The sequence below is a fragment of the Opisthocomus hoazin genome, chromosome Z (genome assembly GCF_030867145.1).
Source record: "Opisthocomus hoazin isolate bOpiHoa1 chromosome Z, bOpiHoa1.hap1, whole genome shotgun sequence".
Classification (NCBI taxonomy): domain Eukaryota; kingdom Metazoa; phylum Chordata; class Aves; order Opisthocomiformes; family Opisthocomidae; genus Opisthocomus; species Opisthocomus hoazin.
Genome location: NC_134454.1, coordinates 13,826,156 through 13,838,311, shown reverse-complemented (window position 1 = coordinate 13,838,311; position 12,156 = coordinate 13,826,156). Strand labels below are relative to the sequence as shown.

General features: G+C 36.9%; 1 protein-coding gene across 5 annotated transcripts in view; it reads right to left on the bottom strand.

The window, feature by feature from the left end:
• FER (FER tyrosine kinase) overlaps positions 1-12,156 on the bottom strand; it is a 196,671-nt gene that overhangs the window by 78,964 nt on the left and 105,551 nt on the right. For all 5 annotated transcript variants that reach the window (XM_075447292.1, XM_075447289.1, XM_075447290.1 and 2 more), the window contains 3 exons: positions 5,855-5,911; positions 2,755-2,870; positions 1,029-1,123 (listed from right to left, as the gene is read on the bottom strand). In XM_075447292.1, the coding sequence (XP_075303407.1) occupies positions 1,029-1,123; positions 2,755-2,870; positions 5,855-5,911 (268 nt within the window). The remainder of the gene's footprint in view (positions 1-1,028; positions 1,124-2,754; positions 2,871-5,854; positions 5,912-12,156) is intronic.

Here is a 12,156-nt window from a genome sequence, read left to right as displayed (position 1 = left end):
ATGCAACATAGGGATGGGAATCAGAGAAAGATTCTCACTAATTCCTCCTCAAATTGTATTAGTACGTTTCAACAACTTATACTAGGCTCTGAAAGCTCTCAATCAGAATGACAAAGGTGTTAAAAGATCAGGATTTATTTTTATCTTCAGAGATGTCTGGAGAAACTGATTACCAAAGTATGTCTTAGAACCCAGAACACTGCTTTTAGTCTCTATTTTAATAAAGTTAATCACATGTACAAATATAATAATCTAATATAATCTAACTGAATAAAGGCAGAAAATTCCAATAGGTCAAATATTTCATCAGTGCTCTTGTTCCAAAGCCAGCGCTCAAGAATTACAAGCAATCTAAGTCTTTATGAATGAAATGGTTCTTAAAACAGCTTGTTGTATAATTTTGAAGACAAATCCAGTGATACATAAAACAAACACAGTGTTGCATATTAAGCAGTACTAGAGGCTACCAAACCCACATATATTCCAGCTGCTGAAAAAATCAACGAAGAGGTAAAATTGCCCAAAAGCTGCTGAATTCTCTCCAGCCATTGCTGAATAACATGAACTCCAGATTCCAAAAGTAAATCAAGAGCAACCCATAAACTGAGCAATGTATGGTGGTACAGAAAAAACTCATATTATCAAAGATGATCCGAGTTATTAAAATTGAAACATTACCCCGCCATTAAGTTTCTCTAAATATGACCACCTTAATATCCACTATATAACTCTATTGTTAAAGGAAATACCATGTAATATCTTGCCAGCAGGAAAAGGAAGCTAGAACTGAAATACCTTTCAGGCAAATGCTGTTGTCTTGAATGGCTACAGAAAAACACAATAGATTTATGGAGCTCACTCCATGTCAAAGCTAGTAGAACCTAGTATTTCCAAAGAAGATTGGCAACACAGGCGATTTTCAGATCAGTCACAAGAATGAAGATAAAGACAAATAGAAAACAATACATTTTACATTATGGAAACAATACTTATGAAAATATGCTGCGAAAAAAAAGGAAAAAAGTTACCTGGAACAAGTTCCATAACAATATAAATAGGCTGTCGCTGTGTGCAAACTCCTATAAGTTTTACAATATTAGGATGATCATACTGTTTGAGTATTCTGCAAAACACACAGTAAGTTTATTATATGAATAAACTTTATTATACAAATTGATTAAATATTATAGGAAAATATCTTAAACCCTTAATGTTATTTTAATGGAACATGTCATTACTGTTATCATAAAGAAGAAAAAAATCAATGTAACAGATCAATCATCATTCTGTTTGAAACAGAGGGCATACTGATTAACTAATAAATCAAGATTGAACACAATATTATTCTTATTGCAGTTTTACCATTTATCTACATAACATTTCTCTATATAACTGAAAAATGACCTGACAGATTTGCATTTTGTCAAGAACCCAGGTAATTAAATAGCATTTCACTGGTGGATCAGAAGCAAAGCTACATTAAAAAAGCATGCACAGTATGCCTCTACACTTTCCTGCTGCACTTTTCAAATACACACTCATTCCAATTTTACTTTAAGAGACTAATTAATACAATAAGTTTTCAAAGAATATGAGGACAGCAATTTTAATTTTGGGAATTAAACAAAAAAAATTACATCTTCTTAGACAATACTGCAATAAGAACATTTACAGCCTAAAACAGTATGCTATGATTTATAAGCAAAATGAAAGGCAAGGAAGAATTCTATAGAGACCTTGTAACTGAAATATTTCTTCTGCTATTTACTGATTTAAAGCACCTCCTCTATTTCCCTTTTTTCCTAGGATCAAGCGTAAAATACTAACCTACCTGTTAAACACTTCTTTAGTGAGAAATAACAGCTTTCACTTTTTTTCAGACTAACACTGCTCCATTAGTGGCAAGCAGCTTAACAAATGAAACATCTCTGCAGTTGCCAAGTTACAAGCTGTTTAAAATTATTCAATACATAGTGGCTGATCTTCATTCTCTAAATGAAGACAATATCTTTCACTTTTCCATATTGATCATGATAGTTTGAGAGTAAAACCAAAAACATATGAAGCTTAATAGCAACATATTAAACAACTGTGAAATAATTTCACATTATACCATTGTGAAATTATCTCAATACACTCCTCTATCCTGAGGTTCCAGAACCTATCTATCTACATCAGCCTTTGTTCAGAATACTTAGCATATTGTGGCATGATTGTAATTTGAAAAAGAAGTATGCAATCATATGCTGCCTGACACAGCATAAAATATCTCTACTGGCGTGAACTCCTCTTACAAAGAGAAAAATTACTAAATGGGGTCTATCGGCAACCTAGCCACATTTGATCAGCTCTATTAGTCATGTATGTAAGGTAGGATTTATGGCTGGTATAATCACACTTAAATTAACAGCATCTTCCAGTCTTACTATCCCGATCCTCATGGAACATCTCAGAAGCAGTTCTAAATGCAGGCACTTGCAGTAACAAAATTGTATTTCATAGGCACAGCTTGCTTTGCTGAAGAGGTAGTTTCAGCAAGTGTAGATGCTATTGCACTCACATGTTTAAAATGCCTATGTTTAGTTACCAGGGCAACAACTGTAGAATGTACTGAAGGAGAGAAATAAGGAAAAAGTTTGACTACTGCTTCTTTGAATTTTTCTGAAGGTCAGATTTTGTAAATCTATCTAGTAGTAGAACTTGAAAAAAATGCCAACAACAAGTTTATATTTTAATTAAATTTAGACAACCTACCTGGCTTCTGACAGAAATTTTATTTTCAGTTCCTGAGGAAGATCTTCTTTACAAGTTTTTACAGCAACAGGTGTTTTATCCTTTAATGTTCCTTTATACACCTCACCAAAATTACCCTGAAATCAGGAAAAAAATTATTCTAAATTAAAAAAATCTTCACAGATCTCCAGAAAAGCAATGTAGACAGCTAACATAACTGGTAGAGAACATTGAAACGTGTTTATGAAGCCAAATGAGGTTTTCTGCCAGTATCTGCCCCTGACACAAAGCAGTTCACACAGAAATAGTACATCTATTACATGGACATAGGGTATGAGTTCTACTTTGACTTTGCTGGAAAGAGAAAAAAAACATTAATTGTGTCATTTTCTCATAAAACCTCTTAGTAACTTCTAAAGTCAATGCTGATAGTAGTACTTTTTTTCTTAATTTTAGTCCTGCACTCTTTCATTTTCACACTATTGTGCTTTATCAATAGTTGCAGTCAGTAAGAGACCACAAGGTGATCTGTGAAACTAGGACAAAACACATCAAAATAACATAATTCTCACATACACAAGAAGGAAAAAATGCAAATTAGGAAAAAATAAAACACTGTGTATTCATTCTGATTGTAAATTAAAATCACTGAAAAAAAAATGTATTGCTGTGTCTGCCCTGAAAAAGTTACATGATCCACAATCTTTTAAAAGCTAAACTCAGCACTGCTCTATAGAGGTAGGTACGTAAGGCCTCACATTTGGACAAGAGTTTAGAAAGTAGCTCCTTTTATAATCAGATGTTTTAGGTCTTCAACAACATACCCCCCAGGAAAATTGTTTATTTTTTTAGCTTTGGCAGAAGAAAACTCAAATAATAAAGAACATAGAATAATCTCCATCAGATGTATTTTTTATGATATTATCAGGACACAAATAGAAGGAAGAAGGAAATTGTGTGGTATATAACAAAACACTGGTATCAATGAAAAAACCCAAGAGAAGAAAAAACCCCATACCTTAATATCTCATACTTTTAGTTATGTTTTGTATTTCCCAAAGAATAAATGCAACATAATTTTAAATCTATGTCTGATAAATTTCGACATTATTCCACTTCTGTGTCCTGGTATCTGGGGCTGCATGTGACTTCAAGAAATAGCAAAACTCTGTTGAAAATGTTTTCCTCTCTTCCCTGAGTGGTCAAAATTACTTTACATTATGCATTTGAATATTGTATTGCCGAAGGAAGGAGACAGAAAAGGAAAAAAAGAAACTCATAAATGGAAAACTGTAATGCGTTGCTAGTAACAAGGGAAGAAATTTAGGCCTAAGCACAGGTTTCCAGTATTATTCTACATATCCTAAGATAAACAGGATATAGCTGGCAAGCAATGCATAGGATCTATGACAGCAATCTGCCCTTCTAAAATAGCACTTCTAGAGGTTAGAACACTACCTCTAATAACTAAAAAGGCACAAGGTGCCCAAAGGTAAGAAGTGGAGTCACTCCCAACACACTTTTGCTCTGGCCTTCTGGTCAGAAGTATTCAACAGTGAAAGCTGAACCCACCTTAAGGACTACTTTAGTATTGATAATGCTTTCTTTATTTAAAATATTTAATTATCATTATACATATGATTTTTAGTATAACATGTTCCTGTCATAAAACTTTAATTTTGTGAGTTATCATAGAATTAATACTGAGTAAATAAATACACCATTCATGCCTGAGGTGAAGGAAAATCTTTCTTTTCTAAAGTTTGCATCCTCCTCTGCATTAAGCTTTCATGATTTTCCTTCTTATTTTTTTCCAGGCCACTCAAGATTTTACAGACTCTCAGATTTCTCACTTCCATGGTGAACGGCTATAGTATATTTAACACATTTTCTCATACAGATGCTGATGGTCCTGTCATTATCTTTTCTAGCATGACTACATCTTCTTAGAGATGGATGCATAACAGATTTCTACTGTGTTCCAAGAAGATTTTTATCCTGTTTTGTATTTTTAAAAGAACGTATCTTTCTACAATCACTTTTAAGCACTAAGTTGTCTTTCTGGAATGTTAAAAATGCTTTGTGCCAAAACCATGAAATGCATATATAAACTCAGTTTACTAAAATTTACAATTTTCAGACTGCTTTACCTGTCTTTATTCATCAAGACTAATTCATAATTTATTTTTCAGCACGACAAAGCTCTTTTAATGCCTGAAACATCTTTATTTTTCTCCCTTGATACCATTCTGTTTAAGAATGTGAAGCTGTCATAGTACCTGCATTTTATGCAGACACAGCTCTGTCTACCAGCAGACAATACTTATCGTCATCTTACGCTGACAAAGAGATTTTTATCCTGGGTAACACAATTTTCTGACAGTATTTAATTCTCCCACTTCGTGAACAGTTATTCTATTCTTTTGGTGTGTATCATAGTAAGTAGACAATTATTGCTTTCATCTGCCTCCTCAGTTAAGCCTATTTTTCAGTTTTTGGGAAATCTTTTGGAACATTGTGCCCAGAGTGGCACTCGCAACTGTCTTTGTAGGTGTCAACGTGCTAAAAATGTGAGGTATGGGGCTTACCTGATTTTAAAGACTTATAGCTCCTAAGCAGAACTGGAGATATAAACTATGCTACATAAGAATTAATGAAATACGTATGCCACTGTAAAATTACCTAACATTCAATAAACCACACAAAAGCAACTAACATTTGTTTTAATAAATACTGATTTAATAATCTTATATAAAATTTTAGACAGAAATACATAAATTTTGTAAATAGATAACCATAAATCTATTTATGTATTTTTATTTATATTATGTAAGAAGTTTGTAAGACTACACAAAGTAGAACAGCCACATCATGCTTTATAGAAATCCAGTTAGCTTAAAAGCCTTCCAAAAGAGAAAAATATATATACTAGTTAAACACTTTCAGCATACACATTATAGCATTTACCAGTAAATGTGATTCACATTTATTTAAAGCACAATACTGTCTTGTGTATTAAAGAATCTATATAAAAATTGCATACCACAGTAAGGCAAATAAGAACTGTATAGGCCGAATGATTAAGATAGACTCATTTAAATGAGTGCACTTGATTACTTACTTTGCCCAGCAGTTCTCCCAGCGTGACATCTTCATGATTGAGAACCCATTTCTTATCCTATGGAAAGAAAGGACAGAAAAAGTTTCAGTCTGTGCAAATATGTAAGATAAGAGTTTCTGTAAGATACATTTCAGTAGAAATGGAGCTAAAGAAGCATTATATTCAGACCGCTCAATCAAAAGCATGTCAGGAAGTTATAAATCTAAGTGTTTATAAAACAGAGTTTAGAAAACTTGCTATACAATAAAATATTGAAATATACCATATAGCAAATTTCTATCCAAAGATTAAGCCTACAACATGACAGTAGGTATGCAGATAGTGCACAATGCAAATTTTCACACAGGCTCTGGAAATGATATCTAGCACCCTGTACGTAAGAATTACCTGAGTCACACAATCAGATAAAAAAAACTTTGTTTTAGTATACAAAATAACATTGCTAGATAAAAAAAAAAAATTTCTCCTCAGTGTACATTAAAAAGAACTCATTTTTCTACTCATTAGCAAGAAACATATTTGCAACTCTCACATCTTCTGTGGTAGTACGAAATATTAGAGGCAACTACTTGAAGAGACAACAAACGTCAGTTAAAGTATCTGTTCAGTGTTGATGACCAACACTGCAAATGTTCTGCAACAGCCTAAAGGCATATCAAAAACAATTATAAACTTCTTGCTACACAGACATATTTAATAAATACTTAGCTAAAATGTTAGAGTAGTATATTTTAAGTCTAACCCATATTTACTGTTCTTCCATTTTATGTCTCTGTTAGCACCTCATCTACCTACCACCTCACAAACACTATCGCTGCTCCTCATGTCCTAAGCATTATTTATTACTAATGAGAAAGGCTAATAACTAAACAAGTGTATGCCAACTTATTGAATCATTTCTCACTAAAGCTCACAGAAAACCAAACCAAACGTGCTGGCTTTGACGTACACCTAATCTACCAGACTACTAGGTCTTCTGGACCAGGGAGGACCTGTAGCGATCCTGATTGGAACGCTGTCATGCATCAAAGCGTCAGTGATCCACACAGCAGCTAACTGTTGTGAGCCCGGGCCTGTGTTGTGCTGTGCTGCAGGATGAACCCAGTCAGCCCATGCAACCAAGCCCACCAGCAGGTCCCACCGGGTACCAGCCATTACACAACCACCTGCGTGGCCTTGCCTGTATCTACAAGTCCTCCAAGAAGTTCTCATTCCTTTCTGTTTGCCAGCAGAAATAATGAACAGAGTTGTTACCTTGTAAGAAAGTCCTGTTATAGCTCGAGCAACCAAAATGTGAGAATCTCTGCTACAGGCAGGGACTGCCCAGCACACTGCAAGTGGATCAGGGCCCCATCCAAAGCTACACCACCCCAGGGCTCCCACCATCTAACGGGATACAAGATTGTCTTATACCATTCTCTCCTTACAGCATTAGCTCTAATAGGTAATATTTTAAATGATACCTGACAGACTCTGAGTGCCTTTCTCACTGGGATCATAACAGCACCTCCTGGTGCAAACAGGATCTTTCCAATGTGTACAAATACCTGGCAGCAGAGAATGAAGACAAGAGCTCCAGACTCTTCTCAGGGGTACTCAATGAAGAACAAGGGGCAATAGACACAAGTCAGAAAACAGAAAATTCATTCCGAACATAAGGAAATACGTTTTTAGTGCAAGGGTGGTCAAACACCAGAACAGGTTACCCAGACAGATTTCAGAGTCTTCATCCATGGAGGCATTCAAAAGCCAACTAGACACAGTCCTGGGAAACCTGCAGTAGTTGAACTTGCCTGAGCAGAGAGGATGGACTAGAGGATCTCAAGAACACCCTTCCAACCTCAGCGAGCCTGTGATACAAAGACAGAGAAAAAGCTTCTGTATGTAAACAGACCATAGAATCACCAAATGGTTTGGGTTGGAAGGGACCTTTAAAGGTCATCTAGTCCAAAACCCCTGCCATGGGCAGGGACATCTTTTACTAGGTCAGGTTGCTCAAAGCCTCATCCACCTTGACCTTGAACACTTCCAATGATGGGGCATCCATAACTTCTTTGGGCAACCTGTTTCAGTGTCTCACCACACTCACCATAAAAAATTTCTTCCTTGTATCCAATCTAAATCTATCCTAATTCAGTTTAAAGCCATTTCCCCTTGTCCTGTCAATACAGGCCCTGTCAAAAAGTCTCTGTCCATCTTTCTTGTAAGTCCTCTTTAAACATTGAAAAGCTGGTGTAAGGTGTCCCCAGAGCCTTCAACTCTCCAGGCTGAACAGTCCCAATTCTCTCAGCCTTTCCTCACAGCAGATGTGTTCCATCCCTCAGATCATTTTTGTGGGTCTCCTTTGGACCCGCTCCAGCAGCTCCATGTCCTTCTTGTGCTGAGGGCTCCACAGCTGGACACAGGACCATCCATGCAGGATGTGGTGGGGCCTCATAAAAGCAGAGTAGAGAGGCAGAATCACCTCCATTGACGTGCTGGCCACACTTCTTGTGATGCAGCCCAGGATATGGTTGGCCTTCAGGGCTGCGAGCACATACTGATGGCTCATGTCCAGCTTTTCATCCACCAGTACCCCTAAGTCCTTCTCCTCAGCGCTGCTCTCAATCCCTTCAACCCCCAGCCTGTATTGACACTGGCCATTGCCCTGACCCAGATGCAGGACCTTGCACCTGGCCTTGTTGACCTTCATGAGGCTCACATGGGCCTTCTCATCAAGCCCGTCAAGGTCCCTCTGGATGGCACCCCTTTCGTCTAGCGTTCAGCTTGGTGTCATCTGTAAACTTGCTGATGGTGCATTCAATCCCAATATCTATGTCATTAATAACAATATTGAACACTACCAGTCCCATTACGGACCCCTGAGGGACGCCACTTGTTACTGATCTCCATTTGGACACTGAGCCTTTGACCATAGCTCTTTGGATGCAGCCATCCAGCCTTTTCCTTCTCCATCAAATAGGCCGTCCATCAAACCCATCTCTCTCCAATTTAGCAAGTAGGATGTTGTGTGGGGAATTTGCTCTCTTGGTATAGGAACAATTTGCCTGTAACATGCTAGGTCAAGCCATGTCATCTGCCAGGAACCAGGTATTACACAAAAAAATTTTCTGCCAAAGACTGAATCCTAACAGAAGGCATTGCAACAGTTCTCACTGCCTTTAACACATTTTCAAATTTAAAAGAAAATGTAGATAGTATAATATTTTCTTTTTTGGTTATTACTGAGACAGATAATCAAAAAGGGAGATTTGGACTCACTAAGTAATAAAGCCATTTTAAAAATAACACACACACATCTATATATATATATCTCCCCTATCATGTCTGAATTCTAGACCGTTAGTACAGAACATTGAGTCCAACCTGAGTACAGAGCTTCACAAAAGACCTTTTTGTAATATAAAGCTTGATATCATCTTAAAAGGTGAAATATATATTTATGGTTTTTTCCTACTGTGAAAATTCTTCTTCCCCTTCAGACGGGAGATAAATCTTTAACAAAGTGTTCCGCGCAGGCAGCACTGTGAATCAGCACTATTTCATTTAACCTACACAACCAGTGAAGTCTGTTGTCAACTCCTAAGGAAGGTGGAGGCTTGTACTGACTTCCGTTTCCCTCTTTTTGCAAGGAGAAATCCATTCAGCAGGTGATCTAGAGATGTTCTGGCTAACTGAAGGAATGAACGGAGTACAGAAGAATTATGCTGCACAGCGCACCTTGCTGGGAAGGTGGCTACTCATTACTATCCTCCACAGCCTTTGATTGACATGAATTCAGCAGAGAAAAAAAAAGGGAGGGGGGGAATCATTGCTACTGTGATTTCTGTGGGTTTCTTCTTATGGATAACATCAAAAAATCACACAGACCATTGCTTCTGCAGGTTGTGCTCAGTGCAGATTCTAGAGACTCTATGAATGCCTCTGTTCACCCAAACTTCCAGTACAGAACTCCTATCGGCCCCACCACATGCAGTCTTGTACCACACACCGTGCTGTGTGATGGGATTCACATTTTGCAATCCTCTTCCTTGGAAGGGGCACTGGGATACTTGCAAGGAAACTCTCAATAACTGTCAATTGAATTTTATCCTACAGACAAGATTCTTCATTAAAACTACTGCCTCAGTGATCAGACATCATAAACAATGTAATTTCTTCATTTCCTCCTTTTGATTTTGCTAAAAATCATAAATGTTCCGTGCACTGAAGATTTTCTAGGTATTTTTGCTGATTTGATGCCTCATTCAGAAGCCATTACACTATAAACAGATAGGAAGTGTCCTCAAACCGCAAACTTTCCTTTACCAGTAAAACTCAAGTTTAAGAAAATAACTCGCAAAGAAAGCTGTAAAGAACCACCCTGCAAAAATGGCTACCTGGAGGTTATTAGCATAATGGTTTTTAACAGCAAAAAAAGGACTCTAAAAGCCAAAAAGTTACAAAATTAAAATTTAACAGATCTTTTTACTGCTTAATTCCACAAACTCAGTGCTTCGGTGACTGACTTTTCAAAAATATTTACACCATGGCATTTCAAAGGCTTGTTTATGAAGAAATAATCTGATGCACAATCCTTCAGAGGACTAATTAAAGAAAACGGCACTATAAACTGGAAACAAATGATCTTTTGAAGGATTTGTTATCAGTGTATCAGTGCACTAATCACTACCTGTACTTTTCTTTGTATGAAAACTTTCATTGATTATACCAGTGTAACCCATTCATTACTTTATCATGGTTCTACCAGATTTTTCACAATCAAATGATTATTCAAAGTTTGATTGGCATTCTTACTGATGTTTTTGATCTTGGTTTAGAAAAGAAATCTTTACTGATAAGCATATGCAAATTGTGCTGCCCTGCTAGTATCAGTTTCACAAGGTATTAATACGTGAATATTCATCTCAGTGGCACACAAATTGAGAGTTTGCTGCTTATCAGAGCTTTCTATGAATAGAAATATTTAATTACTTTTGTAGGTATACAAACTACATCTTAAACTTAGGAGACTCATTATATGTTGTCACTCCTGTGGCTCCATGGCTGAGCCAGCAGACTGGAAAGGAAACAGGCGCTGCTCCAAGGATCCTTTCTGCTTCTGGCAGTTCTCTTCAGAACTGTTCTCTCACTACTCATCAGGCACCACCTGCACAGACCTCAAAAGCAGACAGTTGAAGAAAACAATGCAACTCTTGGCATATACTTTTTGATCTCACTTCTCATCATTCATTTAGTTTTTTAACTTGTGTATTTACAATGCATTTTGACACCAGGATTATTTGCCAGATGATCCATGTGAGATTAGCAGAAGAAACATACTGTAGCACAATTAACAGAACAGAAACTGTAACCTAGAAGAACTTATATCCACATAATTTCTCTCTCTTCACCCACAAGCTTATCTGCTATGCTCCTCCCTCCTGGTTTCCCTCTCTCAGGTTTAGTGAAGGCCTTAACGACTATGAAAAAAGCATTCTTTTTCCCACTAGGAAGTATCAAAATGCAACTCTCCTCCGCTCCTTCCCCTGCCCTCTACACAGCCTTCACTTTGTGTGAGTGTTATCACTGAGCTTCTGGATAAAAAGATGTCAGCCTTCATACTACGTCCTATTTCTCTATTTTAAAAGTAGACTAAATCACTTGAGAAAATTTTTTGAAAGAGGAGGAAAAAGTTCAGGTGCCGCAGGACACATTCAACATTGTAAACCCTGTGCAGAGAGAACTGGCTAAGCCCTAGCACTGGGTAAGACTAATTTTCTCTTAAGATTGTAATTTCCTCCTAAGGTAGATGAATCTTCATGGACTGAGAAGAGAGTCTAGGAACCTAACTCACTGCTTTGTATTCTGTGATGGTAGTGAAGCACTTCCAACTGCGGTCCCTAAGTCCATCTGTGAATTCAACTCTGAAGCTGTAAATGGTCCCTCTGTCCCACAGCACAGGTCAAGTCGAAGAAAGCACTTCAAGTAGAAACATTAAGTTAAAAAAGGTTGGAGCTTCACATGCATTACAGATTTATCCAGTATCTTAAGGCAGTTGTGGAGTGATGCAACCCATGTTAAACTGCACCAAAGCAGCTTCTTCAGCAGATGGTAAGAAAGAATCTAAGAGATGCTGTCATCTGCATCATACCAGTGTAGAATTCTGGCATTAAAAAAGAAACAAAGCCAATTTTCTAATTTTAAATATGTTAGATATCAGTTTAAACACTGTTTCAAAACAAAGTGTCACTGGTTCAGATAACTACCTTTAATTAATAAACTACAATGTGAACAGCACTGCAAGGTGGATAATAACAAGG